Source organism: Danio rerio, chromosome 5 (genome assembly GCF_052040795.2).
Source record: "Danio rerio strain M-AB ecotype USA chromosome 5, GRCz13ab, whole genome shotgun sequence".
NCBI lineage: Eukaryota > Metazoa > Chordata > Actinopteri > Cypriniformes > Danionidae > Danio > Danio rerio.
This window is the reverse complement of record NC_141025.1, coordinates 28157048-28183005: the sequence shown is the minus strand read 5'-3', so window position 1 is coordinate 28183005 and position 25958 is coordinate 28157048. Positions and strand designations below refer to the sequence as shown.

Below are 25958 nucleotides of genomic sequence, written 5' to 3'. Positions count from 1 at the left end.
CCATAGTTGTTGACATGCTTTTTATAAATCACCAAGGACGATTTGTCTTCATTGTTTTACTAATACATGAATAATAATAAAAAAAAAACTCATCAACATTTTGCATGGCCTGAGGCGAAGTACTGTAATAAGCAAATTATCATTATGGGTGAACTATCACTTTAATGCCTCCATGGACAGTGTCTTTATCACACTTCTGCATTTGCCGAAAATTTAAATAAGCTTTTAATTATTTTTACATGGACTAAAAAATATAAAATAATTATTGCTGTAAAGTTCAACACATAAAAGATCGAAAATATAAAACTTGTGTACAAATGTACAATTTTGATCACATGCTGAAATACAATGACTACACTGTAACACCAAAGTACAACTAGTATTTTAAATAAAGTTTCATTTATTTTGGAAAAATACCATTCTCTGGGTGTCTCCGAGTCTGGTGTCGACACTAAACTAATAAAAGAGAAGAAAAAAAAATTATGCACATCATGATTTTGCCAAGTACGATGCGATCCTGGATTAACATATACAGTATGTTGATCCTGGAACATCATTTTTGTTTGAAAATGTAATCCATACCTATTCCCTACCCCTAAACCCAACCATACTGTAAATTATGCCCAAAATCAGAGGGGAATAATAGTTGCATGACAATCACGTAGAAGTGCACAAACCTAGCCGTAAGCCTAAACCTAACATAAACTGTAAACATATCCCTTAATTCTGATTGGCTGATTGAAATGTTCTTCCAGGATCAATGGAGATGTTAATCCAGAAATATGTCCTACTTGGTGAAAACAGGTTGTCGAAAAAGCATACAAATTCCACACTATTATTCATTTGATAGAAATATCAACCTATAATTCTGTATTTACAGCGAATTATGAAATGTAGCTATTAATATTTAAAACAGTTGAGTTTGCTCTTCGGTGCAGTTTGACCCTGGATGTCAGTCTGAATCCATTTTACTTATGATGCATCATTAAACGACTACAGTTCTGGTCAAGCTACTCACAAACTTTATGACATGAGCGGAATATTTGATGACACAGTGTTTTATACGTTTAAGAAAAAAAGTACTGAAATTGAGTTATCAAATATTAACCTAAACAACTAAACCAAAAACATAAACAACGAAAAAGAAATGTATTTCTACCACTGGCTTAATGTGTAATGTGATACTGTAAAGCACTTCAAGGTGAGAGTGTTATTACCCAGAGGGTTTTCCATTTGATCTAGCTTTCTCCTGTTGTCCTACTGCTGCGTAAGCTAAATCTCACCTGGCCCATCAGCTGACCCAGTGCTCCGACCCTCATTCTAAATATATATGGATGTGAATGTATGTTCCAAGGTAACAGCTAAAGATGTCTTCAGAAACCGTCCCATTAAAGGATTTTTGAGATTTTGTACACTGCTATAAAATCTGTCCACTCATCCTTGTTGATCTGCATATGCCTCTTACCTCGTGCTTATCAATATGCCCATTTTGGACATTGCATTTCTATGACAAATGATAATTTAATCTCTATGAAAATTCAAATTTCATTTGAAAGCCTTTAATATTGGTAACCTTTGGGTTGGGGTCGAAACAATGCATATATTTTAACAGGAGTTAAGCAAAAATGCTTTTCATAATCTGCCAAAGGCTGCAATAGTCAGTGTTGCCAAGGGCTGTCTAATTGGTTGCTTATGATTCAAAGGTAGATTAACCTCTAAATGAACATATTATGCTTTGGGCTTGAACAGAGAATCATTTAGTAAACTGGATGCTATATGAATAATTAACAGTGTGAAATTAGAAAATAAGCCTGAAATCTTATGTTAATGCACTGTAGAAGACAGAAATCTAAATTCATGTTTAAAAGAGTTCAAAATAATTTTGTTTATGACCTACTTCATCCTACTGGATCAAACGCATTGTAAAACGATTACAGAATATTCCAGAACTCTTTTGTCCTCTTTCAGATCTATGACTCCTAGATGCAGCATCAAAAAGCACTGGAATTAACATGACCCTTGGTGTAGGTGCAGGTTAAATCAACAAAGAAGCTGCTGAGGATGCTCCTGGGACGGATAAGAAGAATGTAGCACCAGTGAGAGGCGGGTGAAGCCCACTGTAGGTCGTACTCAGAAATACTTTACCGCTGGAACAAAAGAAAAGGGCACTTATGATCGAAACTTGGAGCATGCAGTAAAGAGAGAGCAAAAAATGGCTTGAGGCACTCCAAAAAAAAACAGTGATTTTTACACATCTCAAAGCAGATCGGAGAAAGTGTGCATGTGTAATGTGGAAGCTAGTCAAGCTGAAAGAAGAAACCAATCAATAAATGCCACCAGAGATGATCAAAGTTTGGTTTCTCCCCCCACACTTACTGCTTCTTTTGATCTTCCGTTATTTACTCCTACACGATCATGAAACGACAATACTACACTTAACTTACTGTCCAAATCTTAATTAAACTAAAGTAAAATAAACGGTTTGTGCATTTCTATTTATATGAAATCTTTTAAGAATCAGTGGTCAGAAGGAGGTTACATATAAAAAAACAACAACAGTGGTTTAAGGCTTTAATCAGAGAAAACTGTTCTTCTTTAAGCTACACTTTTGAACTTCAATATTACTTTTCTGATGCCATAGGAAGGCCTGCAGGCTGTTCTTTACCGCATATAGAGGTAAATAAAACTGTAAATGAAAGGAAGAACACTTTGGATATTTCATGGTACACTTTAATGTGTGTGGATAAAACAATTTACTGTAGGACAGAGAGTGATATTCTTGCTGAGCAGACACAGATAAATCTTGCAAACCTAACAACTGCCTGGGCAAAAGGGACTCTATCATAAAACCAGCTTATAAAAAGCTCATTTGGTCTGTGCCATCTGTAAACACTGACAGGGAAAAGGTTCCTGAACCAGAAAACACAAAGTATAGCAGAGTTCTGCAACAAATCAATGTTTTAAAAAATCCTAAGGATTTTTCCATTGGATTTTGGATCATCGCAGAAAATAAACTGCGTAACCAACTAAAGTTTACATTTCTAAACCAGCTTCTCTACATTTTAAGGCAATATACAACCGGCACAAGTAAAAAGCAAAGGTTTCGGCTACTATATGACTTCAGTCAACATTAATAAGCTTTTAACAAACCTTTTAATCTTGTAAAAATGTTGAGCTAGAATAGTTTGAAACACATCTAGTACTAAATAAATACAATGTTGTGAAAGCAGACTAATGAGTGAATTGAATTTTCCTGCTCAGCATTTAATGTCCCAGACAACTTCTAGTCTCATTTAGCCACTTGTTAGCAACTGCCTTTTTCAAGACTCATAAAATCATTTAAAAAAAAAGTCAAGAACGTTTATTAAGCACAGGACCTATTTTAGGCATTCCATCACAAACCAATTAACTTCCAGGTGATGTTCTTGTTTCCAGGTACAAGGACTCATTTTAGTCCATTTTCTGAGACATTAAACTCATTTATTACAGCAAAACCTGTGTGGAAGTGTACACCACATCGATCTACCACAGTTATAGAACACAACAAAATGATCTAAAAACAGTGCCGTGTGCTTATTAGATTTTTTATTCATTCATTCATTTTCTTTTCGGCTTAGTCCCTTTATTAATCCAGAGTCGCCAGAGCAGAAGGAACCGCCAACTTATCCAGCATACGTTTTACGCAGTGGATGTCCTTCCAGCCACAACCCATCACTAGGAAACATCCACACACCCTCATTTTCACACATACACTACGAACAATTTAGCTTACCCAATTCACCTATACCACGTCTCTGGACTTGTGGGGGAAAACCGGGATTACTCAGAGATAACACAAGCGAACACGGGGAGAACATGCAAACTCCACATAGAAATGCCAACTGACCCAGCCGAGGCTCGAACCAGCGACCCTCTTACTGTGAGGCAAACATGCTACCCACTGCGCCACCACATCACCCTATTTCATTTTTTTATTTGTTTGAAATTAGGAATTTAACAAAAAGATGTCTTCACATCAGTAACTAAACCTACTGTACAACGACATATGCTATTTCCAATAACAGAGCTGAGAAACATATAATCGTCATTAAGCCACTAACAATTGACTGTGCACTTTTGCCTTTCAAATTCACAATCTAGTGATTACTACTGCACATTTGTCAGATATTTGCTGCTGTCAACCCTTCTATTTTTCCTGGGATTCTGCTGTATTTTCCCGCTATAATTACATTGAAGTATTTTCCCATATTTCTCCTAGATAATTAATCTTTCAATGAAGGGTGGTCATGAACATCATCAAATAGTCCAGTGTTTCTCAACCATGTTCCTGGAGTACCACCAGCACAGCATGTTTTGGATGTCTCCTTTGTCTGTCACACCCATTGTACTGTAGGTCTTTCAGTCTTTGCTAATGAGCTGATTATCTGAATCAGGTGTGCTTAGTTAAGGAGACATGGAAATGTGCAGAGCTGGTGGTTCTCCAGGAACATGGTTGGGAAACACTAAAATAGCTAATCGTCCTTTTATGCATTATACACCAAACCACCAAGGGATGCCCCTTGCTGTTAAATGGAAAATTAAGCTTTAATTGTATTTACATTTAGTCATTTAGCAGGCGCTTTTATCCAAAGAGACTTGGAATTGAAAACACTTTGAAAAGAATATAAAAATAGCAGGATTCACTTTTTTTCATTACAGGTGCTGTTGGCTGTGCTATGCAACCCTCAAATCAGTCAGTTCATGTAGCGGTGCATGACTGTCAGACACATTCCATAGTTATGAAGAGACACTGTTCCCCAAAGGGATTTTGTACATGCGATTTGAAGAGGAGCGAAAGTGGACACTCTGGGTTTTGGGTGCGTGTTTAAACAAACAAATAGACATAATAATAATAATAATAATAATAATAATAATAATAATAATAATAATAATAATATGTAAACATTTCAATCTTGGTGTTTTATTTTAAACACAACTAACTTTGTCTTAAATAAGCATAAAGCATTAGTAAAGCAATCAAATCTGTTTGTTATAGATCTGTACATTCTGAAAAGTGACACCTCTGCTATTTAATGTAAGCAAACAAAAAAAATCTAAATCATTTGCTGCTCTTTAAGCAGAATATTTTTAAATTATTCAGTGAACAAAAAGTTAATTAGATTTGATAACTTGATTCTATTTCTGTATAATAACCTATTATTTTAATAGGCTAAACTGTATAATTTATTTTCAGCTTTTTTCTAATGTATGCCATTTATTCCATCCTTTGCAATTAATTTCTTAAACATCTTACTGACCGTTTTAACTGTTTATTTACAATAAAACGGCTCCAGATGAAAAGATTATTTAACAGGGAATTATTATTATTATTATTATTATTATTATTATTATTATTATTATTATTATTATTATTATTAATAATAATAATAATGAATTAATGAATTAATTAAACTAATTAAAAATATATTTTTTCACATGCCTTGGTTGACAGACATAGTTATTTGTCAATGACACTCATGCCATGATCTACTGCTTTTGAAATCTGCCACTACGGTGTTGTCAATCATAACTTGACAAGTAAAATCTCACCCTTGCTGCATTTTATGAAACTTTACATTTTGTGTACATTACAGCAAATCTACTACACTTTTAGAAATAGAGATAAGAAAGCTGTCTATAGGGTGGTTCATTTTCACAAGTACACATTTCTACCTTCTTGAACCTTTAATTTTGACCAAGAAGGAATATGGTAAGAAGATGAAAACACCCAAAAATGAAAACTTTACTTGTTTGTTTGTACTTATGTTAAACACACAAGAAAGCTGAACCATTGACTTCCACGTTTGTTTTCTAATATGAATTAAATAGTTACATATTTCAAGTAAATGCTGAGTAAATTTTCATTTCATTTTTTTCAAACTATCTTTAAACTACTTACGTTTTTACACAAGATGAAACTATGCAGGCCAGGGCTGTTTAATTCAGCCTTGGGTAAAAACTTGGTTCAAGTCAAATATTTAGGTGTAAGAGAACGAAAATCTTCAAACTTTCAGATTTTATCAGCAACACCATATAAAGACAATGTGTACATTACTGAAGATAAGAAGGCCTTTTATTCTCTAGGCAATGCAAAAAAAATATGGTAAATATTCATATTAACCTTGGGGTCAAAACATATTGTGCATCTCCAAAGAGAAAAACAAGCTTTTCTACACACAGCTATTTTGTTGCTGTTGAACTTGAAGTTAGTCATTTAATTTAAATAGTGTAGCTTTCTGCATCTTACTAGTTGCATTGTAAAAGGAAGACAGTGTAATATATGACATTTACGTACACATTTATAAAATTATGCAAAAATTGTCTGAATCCATTAAGATATTTAATTTTTCAATATTCGCACAACTCTTCTCTGACTGCAGCAATACGAATTTTTCTGAATATAATATTTTACAATATCTAATGTACAAAATTACACGTGTCTGTGTGGATGTTACCGGAAGTAGGGCTGCATGATATTGGAAAATTCCAACATTGCGATAATTTGTTACTTTGCAATATACATTGCGATGTGAATACAATTTCACTATATGACTTCATTTCTCTATTTGGAAAGAATTTATAAAGTTAGATCAACTGGGATGGTTCTGCAGTGGGAGAGCATATCTATAAAATCTAATAAACAATCTTAAAAAAAATTCTGTTGTGCCCCAACACATTTTCATTGTTGTCTGTGCTTTTTGCAGTGCGTTTCTGTATTTGCATTTGTTTTGAGTATTTTCATGCGCACGTTCAGTCAGAGATTGATGAATTAAAGTTTACTATTCGCATCTCCATAAAATCTAAAAAACAATTTATAAACTTTTTGGGGTCCCCCGATCCGTTTTTGTTGTGGTCTGTGCTATTTGCAGTGAATTTCACTATTTGCCTGTGTTGTATTTTCATGCATAACAATCTAGAAATATAAATAAGAAAATATATACAATTGAAATAAAGTGTTTATCATTTCTCTAGTCTAACAGTATTCAAGTAGAGTAACTAGACATGGGACGATAACCGTTTTCAAGGTATACCGCGATTTGGAAAAGACAAGGTTTTCAAAAACCGTCAACATGTTTTTGCTTTAACAAACCTATATGTGTACGATTTTTTTTTTCTTTTTTTTTTTTTTAGGAAAACCATATCTCCAGCAGAAAAGATCCAAAGATGCCGATTTAAATATTAAAAAAATCTGTTTTGAAACAAATGAAAACAGCAGTAGTCAATAATTAATTTAGTCTGACATGTTTACTGTTCCAAAATATTATGTTTCTCAAAATAAAATATATTGTGTTTAAAGAGGAAAAGAAAAAGTTTTAGTTTTTTAACCAGACATTTTAAAAGAACATTTTTTAGAGCAGTAATCACAATACCGAGATACCGTAAAACAGTGATATTTTAATCCAAGGTTATCATACCATCAGAAGTAACTGAATGATAAATTTTAAAAAATTAAATAAAATCAATCATTAGTTAAGGCCACAAATAGTACAATTTCTTATACCTAAATGCTTTTAAAATCATTATACAATCACAGGCATTAAAACACATGCAGATGATAAATTATATCACAAACTCAACATTGCAAATGATCACATCGCGATATCGATGCTGAAACGATATATTGTGCAGCCCTAAGCAAAAGCAACTTCATAAGTGTTGCAAAATGTGTGAAAACATCTGCCCAGATATTATCTTGCATTTTCAAACATAAGCTTAAATTAGAAAACAAGAAGATTTGAATGCCAACAATGCTCACTTTGAAACATTATTTCTATATCTCTTGAATATGTGCAAGTTTATAGCATCTTTTTACAGCTTGCACATGATTAAACACTTTGACTATGCGCTTCACTGATCATTCTGAAGGTGGGAGAGAGGAGATGAAAAACAGAATAAAGCCTGATGGCAGAGCGGCCCACATTGCTTCTACTTTAAACTAATGTAGTTAAATTCACTCCTCACCGTCCAAAAAATAAATATTTACACACAGCCCCCAGCTGAAGAAATGCATAGTGAAAAGCAGTCACAGCAGGCTCATTTTCTTCTTTTGCACACACATACAAGTGTGGCTATGAGGTTATAATAATGCTCAAGGTTACACTCTCTAGGTACTTTCACTTACCTGATTTATTCCATCTCTGGAGGCCAAATATGAGAATTCTTTTTCTTTCTCAAAAAAAAAAAAGCAGGGATCCTTCATGTAATTTCCTTATTTACCGCTGTTGATCCTATTAGAGCCTAATAGCAGTTTCAAGAATCGTATTTTGGCTAAACAAGAAGGTGGTGCTTTTTTACTGACTCTCATTTGTGAGTGTTCAGTCATTTGGTTTCATTTAAATGTAAATTTGAGCAGTGAGCAGCACTGCATTGGCACAGCGCAAGCAGACGCGAGCTGGTGATGGATTTTTATAACTGCGAGGAAAATGCACAGAACCTGTGTCGCTTCCAGATTTGGCTGCTTTCTCTCAATGAGTGGTCCACTAGTGGAGTTTGGCCGCTAGACAACTCTGCACTTCTAAAATTAGATTGTTGCTGCTAAAACACTGTGTATGTATTTATATTTGTGCAGTATTATATATTTAGAATAAATCCCTCAGTAAAAGGTAAACTAATATTTACATGTGCAGATCTAATACAGCTACAGCAAGTTTATGCAAAGTCAATAGAGACTTTATTCAGCAAAAGTTCACATAATGTATAGCCTAATCAAATTGAACAATTAAATAGATATTGGCCTCAAAGAAAGTGCATAAGGCCAACTGAAGTCTATTTAATATGCAGAATTAAGTGCATATCTTCATAAGTCTGTCAGTTCAACTTTGCATGGAAAAGATGACAATTTCACTTGTACTAAAACATTTATGACATTTAAATAAATTATTTTATTCTGACTAAATCCAAAAGTCTTAAGTACAAGCATCTGAAAGTGATTTGGTAAACATTGTGCCAACTTTTCCAACAGCAGGAATGACTAATCAGGGTGCTCCACATACTTAAAAAACTTAAGATTATCCGTGGAGCTATATTTTAGCTTCGCCATTGTACAAACTTGTGCTGATAGACATTAATTTACTCTCATGTCGATGCAATCTGTGCCACCTTCTGCTAGGAGGGAAAAAGAAAGCTAACCATCGCGTGCCGTTATGTGGGATCCACGGGGCACACACGCTCGAGTGGATGCATTGAGAACCCTTTTAAAAATTCATATAGGCCCCATTGGGCTCGCTGAGAGCAGTGTAGCACGCAAGAGGTCTCAGTTCCTGACCCTTGACGTGAGTAGTACTCATTGTGAAGATATGATGCTCATCCACATTGATTTCAGAACAGCTAAATCTCACAAGCTTCAAGACATCTCAGGCAAGAATAACAAGCTGCTGTGACTTAAAACCTGACCTTTTGGAGAGCTTATAAAAGCTTAAGTCTTTCAGGACAACTGGATAATTGTAAATAAGTAAGTATAAGTAAATAAATAAATGTTTCATAGAGATTGCAGAGATCAATCGATAATCAAAAATTTATTTACACTTCACTTAACATTTTAGTACATTTTAATTAGTTTAGAAAAAGGTGTTCAATAAGCATGGGAAACCTGGAATAACAACACTAAATATAATTAACTTTAAAAAATGTAAATGCAACCACACACACTAAAATAATGTTTTGCTACTTGTTCAATCCACTTCAATTTGTGAAAAGAATCAAGTTAACTTAATCGATTTGTGTTGGGACAACACAAAGCCATTGTGTGGAACCCAGCATTTTTTTACAGTGCAATTTATTTATTTTTTTTAATTACCATGATATTGTTTGTACATTTATATTGTTGTAACAATATAAATGATGTCTAATGCAGTGTTTCCCAACCCTATTCCTGAAGGCACACCAACAGTACACATTTTCAACCTCTCCGAAATCAAACACACCTGAATCAACTCATCAGAACATAAGAAGAGACTCCAAAACCTAAAGTTAATCGGTCAGATAAGGGAGACATCCAAAATATGAACTGTTGGTGTGCCTCCAGGAACTCTGGCCAAAGGAATACTAATTAAAATACCCATAGCTTTTGTAAATTAAAATTAATTTTGAATTATCCAATAAAAATTAAAAATGTAAATGTTATGTTGCCTATAAATACAAAACAAAACCTCTAAATTTATGATTACAAAACAGCTATCACACAGCATAAGACAGCACAAGAGTCTTCATAACCCACACAAGACACGCGTAAGGAAAAATATTGCTGAACACTGAATTTTCACAACATACCATAAAACCATCTGTCTCGAGTCGAAGATATGCGCTCAAACTCTGGTTTCAGCACTGGCTTAAATGTCTTATTTTTTCATTTAAGCGTGAATTGAATAACATTGAGTACACAATAAACGCATGGTCTCCTGTTGAACATTGACTTTCTATCAAAAAAAAAAAAAAAAACTCCCGCACCAGTTTTACATATTTCTTCAGTTTCATCTGTTCCCCCAACAATCCTGAAATAGTGGAAAAATCACTGCTCGCTTTCAGAACTGATTTGTTACAAACTTTCCATTCCACTGCAAGTCACCTCGATGTTTACATCCTACCACAATCCATTAAAACGACGAATATACTGCCACGGCTGCAATTATACTTAGGATCAATTAACGCGTGTTAAAAACACTCTCTGTCTACTGTGTAAACAATAAACTCGAACTCGTGCACAACAGCGCGGGCGATGCGCGAAATCAAACAGGTCTCAGGAGATTCTCTATCCAGTATAAAAGTTTAACGAATGGCAAACGGGGATTTGGTGCGCTCATAACCTTCTAAATTTTACACCATATTTTCTCCAACACACAGCCCTTACCTCGACCGCTGGCGTGCGGTGCACAGAGCGCGAGAACCGTGATGATCTCCAAAAAGCGCCGTGCTCTCTTCCTGGTACTTCCCATTTCTGTTTTGTTTCGCTCAGTCATTTTAAGGGCTGATTTCGTCCATCTTTATGATGTTGTGACAGCTCCTTGTTTCTTGCTCTAGCGGTCTCTTTGACTTTAATGGTCTGACTTGTTTCTGGAAGATCTGCAGACATCATCATTCCGGCGCGCTGAACTTCAGGCACCGCGCCTGCTTGTGCCCCGCTAGAGAGCCTCGTTCTAGTGCACTCAGACTCGCAGGTGCCGCTCGCATACTGGCCGAAGCAGCCAATGGCGCGCCACGGTGGGCGGAGACAAACTCACCATAAGCATCAGCACCAGTCAGGTGGGAATATTCGTCCTGGCAGTGGTTTATGATTGAATGTTGATGGAGCTTTTTGTGTTGCGTATTATGGAATCTGACCCTTGTGTTAATACACTTTTAAAAGTTGAACAAAATAGCTTCCAAAACATTATCATAAAAGTGTGATGTTTTGATAAATTTTTTTCACATAAACTGATATAGCTTGCCAAAATAAGTCCAGTTTATTACCTAAAATGTATTAATTTAAATATTTTAGCATTTTAAATTACTGTATGATTATATAATGTCACTGTTGTTGTTTTTTTATGAAAAACATATTATACTTTTTATTATATCGCACTCTTGGACAATAATCAATATATAATCAGTTGTACAGTATGATATTTAAGTACTTTTATTAACATTTAATAACATTCCATTTAAACAAATTTCTCAGAAAACTCCCACAAAACAAAATCTGATATCCAAACCACAACGCATAATTGTAATTACGTCATTTAAATTAATTTAGTTCTAAAAACAGATAAAAGGTGTGTGGGGGGTAATATACAAGACAAATATTACATTTTACAGTTGCAAGGTTTGTCAACAAAATGAGAGGCTATATGTGCAGTAGGATTTCCTGCTTAAATAGCAATGGGATAAAATATTACTCTTTTAATGGGCTTCAATGAGGATTCAATGAGAATTTTGTCCTGGAGGTCTTAAATGTAACAGTTTTTGTGTAGTGTAAAATAGACTCATGAAAGTAAATGAGGATGGAATACAAATTCAATTAAAATGCAAAATGTATGCTGTTTGCATTAGAGCCAAAATGATCACACACAAAAAATATTAATATTAAAATGAAAAAAATTCCTAGGCACAAAGGATGATAGGCAGAAATGCTGTTTTAAAAGTGGTTTAATGCTTAACTGTTTGCGACTATGGCAGCTGTTGAAACTAAGGAAAGAAAGAAAGAAATCTATTTTTAAATGAGTTTTTAACATTTTTTTAAAATACAAACAACATCAACATCTGAGAAACCTTCCATCTTGTTTTGTCAACTCAATTTTGCTCTTCCCAAAATAAAATTGTACAATTGACCTTGTTCTCTGTTTTTTGTGAAAATCTATACCCCAAGAAGAACAACTGTTTATAAAAAAGTAAACTGAAAAAACACTCTAGCCACAAAAACAATGACAAAAGATGACAACAATCTATGAAACAATGAAAAACAGTCTTACAAAGGGTGCAAAAAGTAATTCATGACTAACATCAGTTCAACACAGAAATAAAAGCATTGACAGCCACAGCTAAATGAAGAACCCTCCACTGTAAAAAAGAAAAAAGAAAAAAAGAAAGAAGAGAAAATAAAAAAATATAAAGACAAAAAAGACAAAGAAAGAAAGAAAGAAAGAAAGAAAGAAAGAAAACCCTGTAATCGCTCTCTAATTTTCTTCCAATTATTTATTGTATTTTATGGTTGTACACTTTTTCTATACATGTGAAAATGCGTACTTGAATGTAGTACACTTAATTAATACTTTATGTGGGAATCTAGTCTTCAAGCACATTCAAACCAAACAATATCACATAAAAAAACAAGATTTCTGTTTTACCAATTATCTGCACAGCTGTGATCAGTTGCAGCTGCAGATAACAACCTTAGGTGTTAACATAGTAAGCATTGTAACATTATTGTGAATTCAATACAGCTTTTTCACATTGCAAAACCTTTACTCTCTCTGTTCCACTCTGGTGGAATGATGCCAATGTTACTGAATTTTTACATCACCTTTTAAAGAAGAAGCTGAAGACATTTTTAAATGCAATTACCCTCTTGTTTTCTAATCTGATTGTCTAATAAACCTTGCCCTGTGTATTGTAATTGTTGTCTCTTTGATAAAGTGCTTGGGGCTCCTTTACAAATTGCTTTAGTAAGGGCATCTGATAAATGCATCAATGTAAATGTAAAGAATCCATAAATATTAACTCACAAGGAAGGATCTAACAAAATATGAACAAAAATTATTTCCTTTATTTCTATCTACCAACAAAAACAAGTCAAAAGTTTACAGTGAGCCACAACGTATTTTTCTGCACAGTTTGGTAGTATACTATTACTGTAAACAAAGTGAAACATTCTTAATGGTTTGTTGATAAATTTGAGGGCCAGAATGAATTGAGACATTTATAGCACTTTTATACAGGCCAATAAATGAAGTCTTCCAATGGTTGATTGTTTGCTTTTTACTGCATTGAGCAAGCAATTTACTCAGTAAACAGCAACATGTCAAAACCTACAGAACTCCTTAACACAAAATAACATATTGTAAATACATATAGCATTAAAGGGTGTGTAATATAGCAAGCTGTAATGGAACAATGTGCAAACATGTTTTCACGCTACAGACTCACAATAATGCAATAATCTTCCCTTTAGTTAGATACAGGCACTGAGTAAGAAACAATTTACATATCCAATAGACATAAATGATGCACCTGAGGGGGCAATATTACATCTGAGATAGCAATTCAATGTATAATGTGAATAACCTTTCATGGTGGGCGGCATTTAGAAACATCGCATTTTTCTCTAAACTGAGTTATGCAAAAAAAGGAATATTATGCACTGTTTGTTTTCAACCAGAGGAAAACTGTATTACAAAGTTGGATAAAAAACGTTCTGATGATTTTCAGAGGTATGAGCACTGTTTTTGTACAAGTTGTTTGTATATACAGCACTTCAAGGTCAGTTTATTTTATATAAGACACGATTGAGATGAAGTTAAAAGTCTGTATATTCAAACTGACATTTTCAAAGTTCTGTAAATAAATGACATTTTAGTCTATTCACGTGTTTAAAAACTTGCTAAATGCACAAACACAAAGTCAATTAAAGCTGCAAGCAGCGATGAAAGGGACCTCGCACCCGGGCTCAACGCCTGTTGGCCTCAGGATGACAGAAAACAGCGAACAATATTAATTTAAGCCGATTTATATATAGAACCTGAGAAAATCACTTATTCATGCCAAACTTTCTCTTGTCAGCAGGTGGCGTTATAACTCTGACTCAAGATTTGCATGTAGATGCCTTCAGTAGAGGAATTTTATCAACCATGTGAATTTTCAGCCAGATCGGACATTGTTTGGCTGAGTTATATGTAATTTCCTGTTGCCAGCAGGTGGCGCTATGACTGTGACTCGATATTGGCATGTAGATGTCTTTAGGAGAGGATTTTAATCAACCATGTAAATTTTCAGGCTGGTCAGAATTTGTGTGGCTGAGTTATAAGCCAAACTATCTTCTGCCAGCAGGTGGCGCTATGACTGTGACTCAATATTGCAATGTAGATGTCTTCAGGAGAAGAATTTAATCAACCATGTGAAGTTTCAGGCAGATCAGAGATCATGTGGCTGAGTTATAAGCCAAAATACCTTCTATCAGCAGGTGGCGCTATGACAGACTCAATATCATTTTGTAGATGTGCTTAGGAGAGGACTTTCATCAACCATGTGAAGTTTCACGCAGACCGGACATTGTGTGGTTGAGTTACAAGCCAAACTACCTTCTGCCAGAAGGTGGCGCTATGACAGGCTCAATATTGTTATGTGGATGTGTTCAGGAGAGGAATATGATCAACCTTGTGAAGTTTCAGGCAGATCACACATTGTGTGGTTGAGTTATAAGCATTTCCTGTTCCATGGCGAAGCGTTGAGGTTTGTCATGCCGCCACAGACACGCCCCTCTGCAAAATCTCTAGATCTTTACAATATATCATTGCTAGAGCTTTCAAATAACATCACTCAAATTTGATGCTGATATAATAAAGTTTGCGGAAGGAGTATATTACAATGTAAAACATGTCATTTCCTGTGGCCAGCAGGTGGCGCTATAACTCTATCTGGATATCAGCATATAAATGTATTCAGGTCAGGACTCTTATCAAATGTGTGAATTTTTAAGGCAGATTGGATAATGCATGCCTGAGTTATAACGACTTCCTGTTTTGTGGCGAATCGTCAAAGTTTGCGAGGCCGCCACAGACACGCCCATCGATGAAAACTCAAAAGCTTCGCAATTTAACATCGCCAAGGCCTTTAGATGACAAAACCAAAATTTGGTGTTGATAAGATAAAATCCCTAGGAGGAGTTCGTTAAAATACAACGCCTGGAAAAGGCAAAAATGCCACTTTTTCGCCGCAGGAAGTTAAAAATAACCGACTTCCTGTTGGGTTTGAGATATGGCTCCAAGAGACTTTTTCGTATGTTTTGCCATGTTTGAGGTGTGTGCCAATTTTCGTGCATGTGCGTGATTCGTGGATCGGGGGCTCGTCCGATTAGTTTTTGTAGGTGGCGCTGTCGAGTCATTTTGCCACGCCCACTTCAATATTGTTATGAAGATGTGTTCAGGAGAGGACTTTTATCAACCTCATGAAGTTTCAGGCAGATCGCACATTGTGTGGTTGAGTTATAAGGACTTCCTCTTCCATGGCGAAGCGTTGAGGCTTGTCATGGTGCCACGGACACGCCCCTCTGCGAAAACTCTAGATCTTCACAATATATAATCGCTAGAGCTTTCAGATAACACCACTCAAATTTGGTGCTGATACGATAAAATTTGTGGGAGGAGTTAGTCACACTGTAAAACATGCCATTTCCTGTGGCCAGCAGGTGGCGCTATAACTGTATCTGGATATCAGCATATAAACGTATTCAGGTCAGGACTCTTATCAAGCGTGTGAATTTTGAGGCAGATTGGATAATGCATGCCTGAGTTATAACGACTTCCTGTTTTGTGGCGAATCGTCAAAGTTTGCGAGGCCGCCACGGACACGCCCATCAACGAAAACTCTACAGCTTCGCAATTTAATATCGCCAAGGCGATATTAGATGACAAAACCCAATTTTGGTGTCGATCGGATAAAATCCCTAGGAGGAGTTCGTTAAAATACAACGCCTGGAAATGGCAAAAACGCCACTTTTTTGCCGCAGGAAGTGAAAAATATCCAACTTCCTGTTGGGTTTGAGATATGGCTCCAAGAGACTTTTTCGTATGTTTTGGCATGTTTGAGGTGTGTGCCAATTTCCGTGCATGTGCGTGATTCGTGGATCAGGGGCTCATACGTTTAATTTTTCTAGGTGGCGCTGTCGAGTCATTTTGCCACACCCCTTCCCGAGACCCATAATAAATGTAAATTTTCGCCACTTCAGAGGCGTGTGCAAAGTTTCGTGAGTTTTCGGGCATGTTTAGCCCCTCAAAACCGCGATTCATTCCGCGGAAGAAGAAGAAGAAGAAGAAGAAGAATAATAAGAAACGGAGCAATTCCAATAGGGCCTTGCACCGTTCGGTGCTCGGTCCCTAATTACATGGCTTAATAATGGTCCTTATATAATCATGCAGCTCCATGTCTATCTTCTGCATCGATGTACACAACCAGAGCAAGTGAAGCTATAAATATCTTGTATAAAACCTTATTAATAATTAAGAGTCCTCACAACATAGGCCTATTGTTCCAGGCAGTATAGAACATGCTTAATAGCATAAAACAGAAGAAAGACTAATTTGTAATATAATTGAAAATAGTTGATTTTGTGTAACGGGCAAGGCAGTGGCACAGTAGGTAGTGCTGTTGCCTCACAGCAAGAAGGTCTCTGGGTCACTGGTTCAATCCTCGGCTCAGTTGGCGTTTCTGTGTGGAGTTTGCATGTTCTCCCTGCGTTCACGTAGGTTTCCTCCGGGTGCTCCAGTTTCCGGTATAGGTGAATTGGGTAGGCTAAATTGTCAGTAGTGTATGAGTGTGTGTGTGAATGTGTGTGTGGATGTTTCCCAGAGATGGGAAAGGGCATTCGCTGCATAAAAACTTGCTGAATAAGTTGGCGGTTCATACCGCTGTGGTGACCCCGGATTACTAAAGGGACAAATCCGACAAGAAAAGGAATGAATGATTTTGCATAAGTTCACATGAGTCCTGCAGTTGAAGTCACTTAAGACAATCTTTTGTCTTTTTTCTCTGTTACATTTCATTGTCTCTGCACTCATAGTATCCAGCGGTCTCTGAAAAGTCTTTGTTTTCCCTCAGCATTTATGGTAAGCTGAAATTTAATCTTTCAAAGGATACATTACAGAGTATTATTCACCATTTGTATCACAATTTAAAGATGAATGGGGCACAAGAAAGCAATGGTTCCATGAGCATGAAACAGAGAAGCTGGGGTTACAGGGGTCATTTTCCATCATTAAACCGATACACCTGAAGATGTAAATATATGAATCAGACAGTTAAATTTTAAAGTTTCTTACGGGACATAGAGAAAGTTCTTCCTACATTGCTACTTTTTTGCATGAGCTTCACCAAAACATTACAGTAAAGTAAAAAAGCACAATGGAATGCATCAAATGAGCCATGGGCAATATATTCAGGAAGGGAGAAATTTTAATGAGCACAGAGACAGTGTTTTTGGCAGTCTTCTCATTCATCAAATATATGCACAGAAAGTTTCCTATTTTTTATTGCTGATACAAAACAACTGTTCTTCGGAATGCCTTAATACTTGATACAGCTTTAGATGATGCAAAAAGGATGATGTGTGTCTTTTCATTCAGCAAACTTCATCATTCATTCAGCAAACTTAACTTGGGATACATATTAGTTGTTGTGTAGCTTTGTGTAGCTGAGGAAATCATCTGAAATATTACCTTTTATACACCCAAAAAATAACTCATTGGATGAACTCAATTTACAGGCCAGGATTTGCATCCAATACATTTATTTAGCACCCACTAAAAAAATATTTACACAATTAGATGCAATTCAGTTGGTCCAACATGATTTTATCAAACAAAAGTTGAAATATATTTGTATTTTTATTTAACCTAAACTCAAAGGTCTGATCATATCGTGTATCTATTATGTGTCATACATTTCGAAGTCTTAATTTGATTTGAAGTTATTCTAAATAAACTAAAAGGGCCATTTTTAAGCATTTTTTATTACATATCCAGTTGATTGAGACTGATCTCAGAACAAATTTTAGGACAGTTATTGCTACTGAGCAAAGCGACAAACCGCATTTTTGCTAATTACTGTAAGCTGCAAACACTCAAATCATGGGTGCTTATGCAAGTTGGTCACTCAAACTCAAAGCATTACATGAAAATCTTCTGAATCTTCAAAATAAAGTGAATATTAAACTCCAACAAGTCTTTCTATTAACTTTAAACACCTAAGATTTATTTTATTGTCAGCATTTCACTCTCTTAATTCAATTGCACGCAAAGCATGCTAAAAACTACAAATCACCTATCCAGGGGTGCGTTTCCCAAACAATGACATAACTCGCAGCCAATATCATAGTACAATGCTTCGTTTTGGAAAGAACAATATATTGACAAGTGTTTCCCAAAACTGTAGTTTCTCTGTCGCAGATCCCTCATTTGAACCACGTTAGTTATAAAGGAAAGTGCCATAATGACACTCTACTTGGGGTGGAGGAAAATTTTTTGAGCAAATTTGATTGTTTTACACGGACACGCATTTAAAAAAATATCCAATATTAGTTTTGGTAAAAACATGCACTCGTTTTGCATATTAATTGAAATATATGTAAACGACACATATAGGACTTATATATGTTTCCTTTACAAGTATTATTGCGAATATTCCTTATAAAATTATTATTATTATTAGGTAGAACAGTGTTTTTTTTAAGTCTATTTTACAACTTGACACATTCAAGCCACTGCAGAAATGTGCTAACCAACAAGCACATTTCTTAATAAATAGCCTACTATAAATTAAAAGCATTAACGATGCCATATATTTGTTTTCGCAAGTTTTAAAGTAACGTAATATAAATTCTGCTTTTTAATAATATGTCACATAGCTTTCGTTATGAGCTGTGGCCGGGTTTAAAATAGCAAAAAAAATGTTTTTAAACTGCACTGCGAAGAGAACGCAATTGTCAATATGAAAATTGTTCAAACTGAACTGTAAAAATAATTTTAACGAAATTTACACCTGAGAGAGAGGACTTTAATGCCTTTTTAAAACCATTTCGAGTTTAAATGTTGGAATGTTTAAGATGAATAGGGCATAGGGCAGATAACTGGGAATAGAACACACCCAGCAACTATGCTTCTAACTACAGCTCGAGAGGTGTAGTTACGAGTGTACAAGTTTGCAACGCAGTTTGCGAATGTTCGTTGGAACAACAGATTTGTGCCAAATCAACAAACTATGTTTGTAACGACGGAACTTGCGACCTTAGTTAGCTAATGATGGTTTTCGAAAATGCACCCCACATGGCTGGACCAACACAATTCCTTCATGTTGTCCCAACACAAAACGCTTAAGTTAACCTAATGGTTTACAAATTTAAGTGGACTGAACATAAAAAAAAAAATAAAAAATAAAAAACTGGTCAAAGAAATTACAAGAACTGTATTGTTTGTGTATGATTTCAATGCACCATCTGTTTAACAGTTAGGAAGCTAAATATATATTAAGTTATGGTCACCAGGGAATTGAATACATCATGGATAGACCACTCATGGGTGTAACTTTTTGTCACAGTGATTCTCCATATGGTGAGGCTGCAGTAAACATTTCTATTGGAGAGGTCTAGCCTTTGAGTCTCTTAAGCGGCCCTGAACTTGCTCTGTGGTTAACCTCCTCAGGGTAAGTAAATGGAGTAATCGACTTGCAGCTGGCAGAGCAGAACAATGGAATGAAAATCTGGCATTTGAGCTTTACCCCTGAGCAGCAGAGGCAAACTGATAGTCAGCACTTAGAGGTAATCTTAGGAGGCATCAATATCTGCCTTCATTTTGATATCTCTGTGAGGTCTGAATGAAGGCAATTCTGAATGGCCTTTGCAGTTTTTCATCCTGTATTTACACTCCATTTTTTATGAAAACCAAAGGATTAGTTGAGAAAAATAAAAAAAATAGTTCTTCCAAAAGCAAGAAATGTAATAATTTACATATCTTTATATTGGTCCAAACTTGTACTGTGACTTACTCTTTTCTATGGAACACAAAAAAGATATCTTGCAGTGTTTACTATATATGGAATAGATGCAGTCAAAAAAACGCTGGATTGTTTCAACCCAAAATTGATTAAAGGTGTCATAGGATGAAAATCTGGATTTATCAAGGCATAGCTTAATAATAATTGTTAAGTACATACAAATGATATAACAATCTCATGGAACCTGTGAATTGTCGGATATTGTGTGACTGAGTTATAAGGATTCTGTGCGTGCAAAATTTTGCAGATTTCCAGAGATTTTTAGTCTATCATTGATTCTGTTTATTTACTTCTGTAAATGTGTATAAATTTATATTTATTCAGTTTTTAAATTAATTTCAGTATAATTATTGACTGATATGAAAAGTTCATATAATTTATTTACAATACAGTTTATAAAGTAATATTTTCTGTCTTTTAGGAGATATATTATATAGAAGACTTGATTTGTTGACCAATTAAAGTGGATCTAATTGGATTTGCACTGTAAACATTAAATAAAAGTAAAAAGGTTTTTTTAAATTATACTGTATATTAAGGTTTTAGTTATGATACTCCTACAATCCTTCCGCACAAACCTGCAGATTTTTAACAAAATTCTGTGCAAAAATAACAAAAAAATTTGCGCAGATTCTGTCTGGCCCTACTTATGTTTACTTCCTTCTCCATGGCGATACACTGAACTCTGTCAGTTTGCCACGGATACACGACGATACATTGACTAAAACTCTGGATCTTTTAGACTCTAGACAATTTAACATTGCCAAGGCCTTTGGAAGACAATACCCAGTTTTGGTGTTGATCTGATAAGATCCCTGGTGCTCGGTCCCTAAAAATACATTATGATCATTATTGTTGTTCAGATACCTCAAAATGGACTATGGGCAAGTACCAGCACAGTATTTGGCTAAAACATTTCCTAGTGAAATTAAAACAATGCCATTTTTTAGCTTATTTTTAGATGTATCTTAGTTTGTATAATACTAACTATGCATGTGAAACTCTTATTTTGAAAACAGGAGAGATTTAAGTAAGATTGAGCAGTTTTGTGCATGCATGATCACAGAGTCTCGTTTGTTCACAACACATCAGAATGCAAAATGCAGGATTTTTAAATTTAAATTTTATTTAATGCCACTCTGAAGAGACACGAGGTCTGTAAAAATGTGTCCTTTTCTAGTTTAACATGTATTTTTTCATTTAATTTTTTTTATTCATTTAACATGAACATCACAATTACACTGGGCAACCAAATGTATTTTTTCATTTTATTTTTTTTTATTAATTACACTGGACAACCAAATGCATTTGTTTAAGTGTTTTAGCAGACTTCTCAACACCTGTCCACAGGAGGCTTGACAAAATGAAAATGGAATAGATACATAAACACAACATTAGAATTCTTTATATAAAATTGCTGTAAGGCAAAAGCAAAGGCCGCATGATCAAACAAACTAATAGTAGACTATTTGTGCACGCTTGTGTTTTTAACCACTTTTTAAGAACACTATTAAAAACATTTCTATTAGATTGACCAAAAGATGTCTTACACTTTGGCACTTGATAGTCACCATGCAGTTGCTCGTGGGACGCAGTGAGAGGTTTGATGCCTACTGATTAGATCTGAAAACACCATTGGAACATGATTATTTAAACATTTAAAAAACAATTTAAGGTAATTAAATTGAATAAAACTAGCAAAGCTAAAAAGGTTATCTTTACATAAAACTTCACAAGTATGCCTTCACATAGGCTTTAAGTCCATAATTCTAACTATATTATTAATTGTTAAATTTGCCACGTTTATACTGAGACAACAGACACAGCAGACATGTTTGTAATATGGAGACAAAAAATGGTATTTTCTCTACAGTGCCAATAAACTTCTAAAACTCATCTGATTATGCAGAGGTTGATATTATGCTGTGTGAGTGTCAGGCACTGAGATGAGTTGCAGGAGTACATATCAGAGCAGAACTTATTAATATTCCTCACCCTTCCAAATATGGTCAAAACTAACCATATCATTCATTCATTCATTTTCCTTCGGCTTTCCTACCCAGTGGATGCCCTTTCAGCCGCAGCCCAGCACTGGGAAACACCTCTACACTCTCGGATTCACACATGCACTTCTACACTATGCCCAAGTTTTTTTTGTTGTTGTTGTTTGTTTGTTTACTCAAATCACCTATATCACATGTCTTTGGACTGTATAGGAAACCGGTGCACCTGAAGAAAACCTATGTGAACTCGGGAGAACATGTAAACTCCACACAGAAATGCCAACTGGCCCAGCCTGGGACTTGAACCTACAACTTTCTTGCTATGAGGCGACAGTGCCATATCAGATTTAAAAACCATATCATATTAAGGCCAATTCCTGGGGTTAGAAATAGACTTTTAAAACCATTTCTGGATATTTTTTGCATTTACACAAGCCACATACCTTTTAATTAAATATCATAATGCATTCATGACACCTTAAATAGACTTAAAATATGGATCAACCCAACCATTGGATTAGAGTTGGGTTATAAATTCACTCCAAAAGCAACATTACGCAAAATCTAGTAGTAATATGCACAGCCCTTTGAGGTACAGGGTGTACCTTTTAACTGGGTTCTTTTTTTTATTGAAAGCATTTGTGCCTTTCTTTGAGAGTCTAATGTAATGTTGTTTTGGACTCTACTTCTATTGTATAACAAAAACATTGCTATGGGTTCACTAGTTCAGACAAAAAAAAAAAAAATAAATAAATAAATATATATATATATATATATATATATATATATATATATATATATATGTCTAATATTACGGGTTGTGGCTGTGCAAAATATCTAATTGCAATTTTTTTTGACAGATATTGCCATTTAATTTCTTCAGCTCAATAATCTGTAAGTCGTGGCATAATTCTGCGACAGCTCTTAAAAATGGCCTGTTTTTCTTTGGTGTCTGTGATTTTGAAACCAAAATACTCCCATATTACCAAATCTAGTTTTCTTTGATATTAATTTGTCTATTAATGCTTCTGAAGCAGTATATGCCTTTATCCCACTTGCCAGCACATTTCTGTTTGTTTGTTTTCTTTTTCTATCGTGGGTGTTCAGTATAGTTCAGTTGTGCAATTCTGATTGGGCAGAACGAAAGTGTAGAAAAGTTGGCTAGTAAGACTGTCACACACAGAGTTACAAATTTGCTCTGAGAGGGGGAAAATAAATAGTATTTCATATCGCAACCTCTTGCGATTAACCAATCGCAACATTTCTAATAGCGAATGCGATTATGATTCGATTTTGGTTAATCGCACAGCCCTAAAGTGAAGCATTCTGAATATCTTCACCTTGCAGTTATAAGTTTCAATCTGTGTTCTAAATGATTTTGAGTTATTGAACTTCATAGTTTATGCATTCCAAATAGCAAACAGTATGTGTGTAACGTTTGTTTTTTTAAAAAGTATTAAAATGTAAACAACTTATTTTAAAAAAATCCATAATGTAAATAAGTTGTCATTTAATTAGATTATGTCAATGACTTCATTTTGACAAAAATGTCAGGTAGAACCTTATAATTCTAAGGTGACAATATGTTTATGTTGATAAATACGCATAGATAGATTTATGTCTGCAAGAAAGCTTGCTAAAAAAGCTTTACTGTTGTCTATTGGTGGTCTCTTTTTTTTTTTTACTGCAACAGAACTTTGTTACTCAAGACAAGTAAAAGTATTAGATTGTCTGCCTAAAATCCACTAACAATTTATTTTGATGTAGCCACAATTTTATGCTGGTGGACTGCATTACAGTGAACATAATATTGTATCTAAAGGATACCATCTAAACAATCAAGTTTTACAAATACAACACAAATATATTCATTAATACAGTGATGTGGTCAACAAACAGAAAAAGCCCACACTTCAGTTATTCGCTAGCTTCAAGAAATCTGCAGGACGAAAGGTAAAACGTTGCAGTATGTGATTGTTTGCTCAACATTGCTGACCGATTTCTTTATTTAAACTTGGAGAGTTCATGAGGTCAATTTGGATACATTCATCAAATCAAGGATACATTAAAAGTAGAACTTTTGCAAAGCAACTATGCATGAAGCATAATTAAATACATTATCAAGTACTTCATCTGAAAAGTTGGTCACCGGATATAATCATCACAATATGTACAATACCTTTGTCTTTTTTACACAATTGAACATGTTATTACAGGTATGTCGGTCAACGCAGATCCTATCACGTAAGCTGTACATTAAACTGTCACAAACATTAAAACCATGTAATAAACCCTTAAGCATCTCAGATGTTCTGATATGAAAATATTTGTCAACAAGTTAACATTTTTGTTTCAATAAAGATTCTCACTCCCTTCCTTTTTTAGCCTTTTATCATCACCACAAACAGCTGAAACACTTGAATCTGTGATATCACATAAAAGCTACTGACACCCATCTGCACTTTCTCTACATCACCTTTACTCTGTTCTGAAAGGTCACTCAATACAGGATTGCTTTCTGTCTGCTGCTTTATACACTGCTGACATTAATGATCAATTTAAGCTGGGAAAATGTGTCAAATGGCTGATGCCTGCTCCCACAAAGCTCAACTGGATTAAATCAAGAGTTGTAAGAGTTTGAAATGCAAAAAAGTTTTAGAAAATGCTCATAAAATAAAATTTGTATGCATGTTTTTCCACATGAAATTACAGATGTGTTTCAGATAAAGGGTTGAACTTCCAATTTCTAGTCTATTCAAAAGAACTGACACAAAAATAATTAGAAAAAATATAAATAAAAGAATAATAAAAACTATATGCATAAATATTCTTATTTTTAGATGTTTGTCATACTTCAATGTTTCAAATTATCAAACAAATTGAAATATTTTGTCAAAGATAACACAGGTAAACATATCATGGAGTTTTTAAATTATGTTTTTTATTATTAATGGGAAAAATATAGCTCTCTGTTAAAAAGTGTTTGCCCCCTAAATCTATTAACTGGTTTGGCCAATCTTAGCAGGAACAACTGCAGTTACAGTAAGTGTTTTCTGTAACTTACAATAAGTCTGTTACAGTGTTGTTGAGGACTTTTCATATTTGCAGAATTGTATGTCAGCCCCATTGTCCGGTTTTCAAGCATAAACTGCCTTTTTAAAATTATACCACAGCATCTTAATTGGATTCAAATCAGGACTTTGACTAGGCCACTCCAAAGTCTTTGTTTTTCTTCAGCCATTCAGAAATGTACTCGCTGGTGTGCTTTGGATCATTGTCTTGTTGCAGGACCCAAGTTCGCTTCAGAATAAGGTCACTAAATGATGGCTGGACATTCTTCTTCAGGATATTTTGGAAAAAGCAGAATTCATGGTTGGAATTATCACCAAATGCCTTCCAAGTCCTGAAGCGGCAAAACAGCCCCAGAGCATCAAGCTGCCACCACCACATTTTACTGTTGTTATGATGTTCTTTTTCTGAAATGTGGTGTTACTTTTATAATGGGGCACACAGCTTCCAAATAATTTCCCAAAAGTCTTTCAGGATGTTTCCTGGCAAAACTGAAACGAGACTTTATGTTCTTTGTGCTCAGCAGTGGTTTTTGTCTTGGAACTCTGCCATGCAGACCATTTTGGGTCAGTCTCTTATGGTGAAGTCTTGAACACTCGACCTAACTGGAGGCAG

General features: G+C 34.9%; 1 protein-coding gene across 3 annotated transcripts in view; it reads right to left on the bottom strand.

Annotated features, from left to right (window-relative positions):
* unc5db (unc-5 netrin receptor Db) overlaps positions 1–25958 on the bottom strand; it is a 443298-nt gene that overhangs the window by 244044 nt on the left and 173296 nt on the right. The window contains exon 1 of one of the 3 annotated variants that reach the window (XM_087253522.1): positions 10886–11176. The exons of the other annotated variants lie outside the window; for them this stretch is intronic. Coding sequence (XP_087109648.1) covers positions 10886–10994 — 109 coding nt within the window. The 5' untranslated portion in view covers positions 10995–11176. Of the gene's footprint in view, positions 1–10885; positions 11177–25958 lie in introns of those variants that run through there. 3 annotated transcript variants of the gene reach the window in all.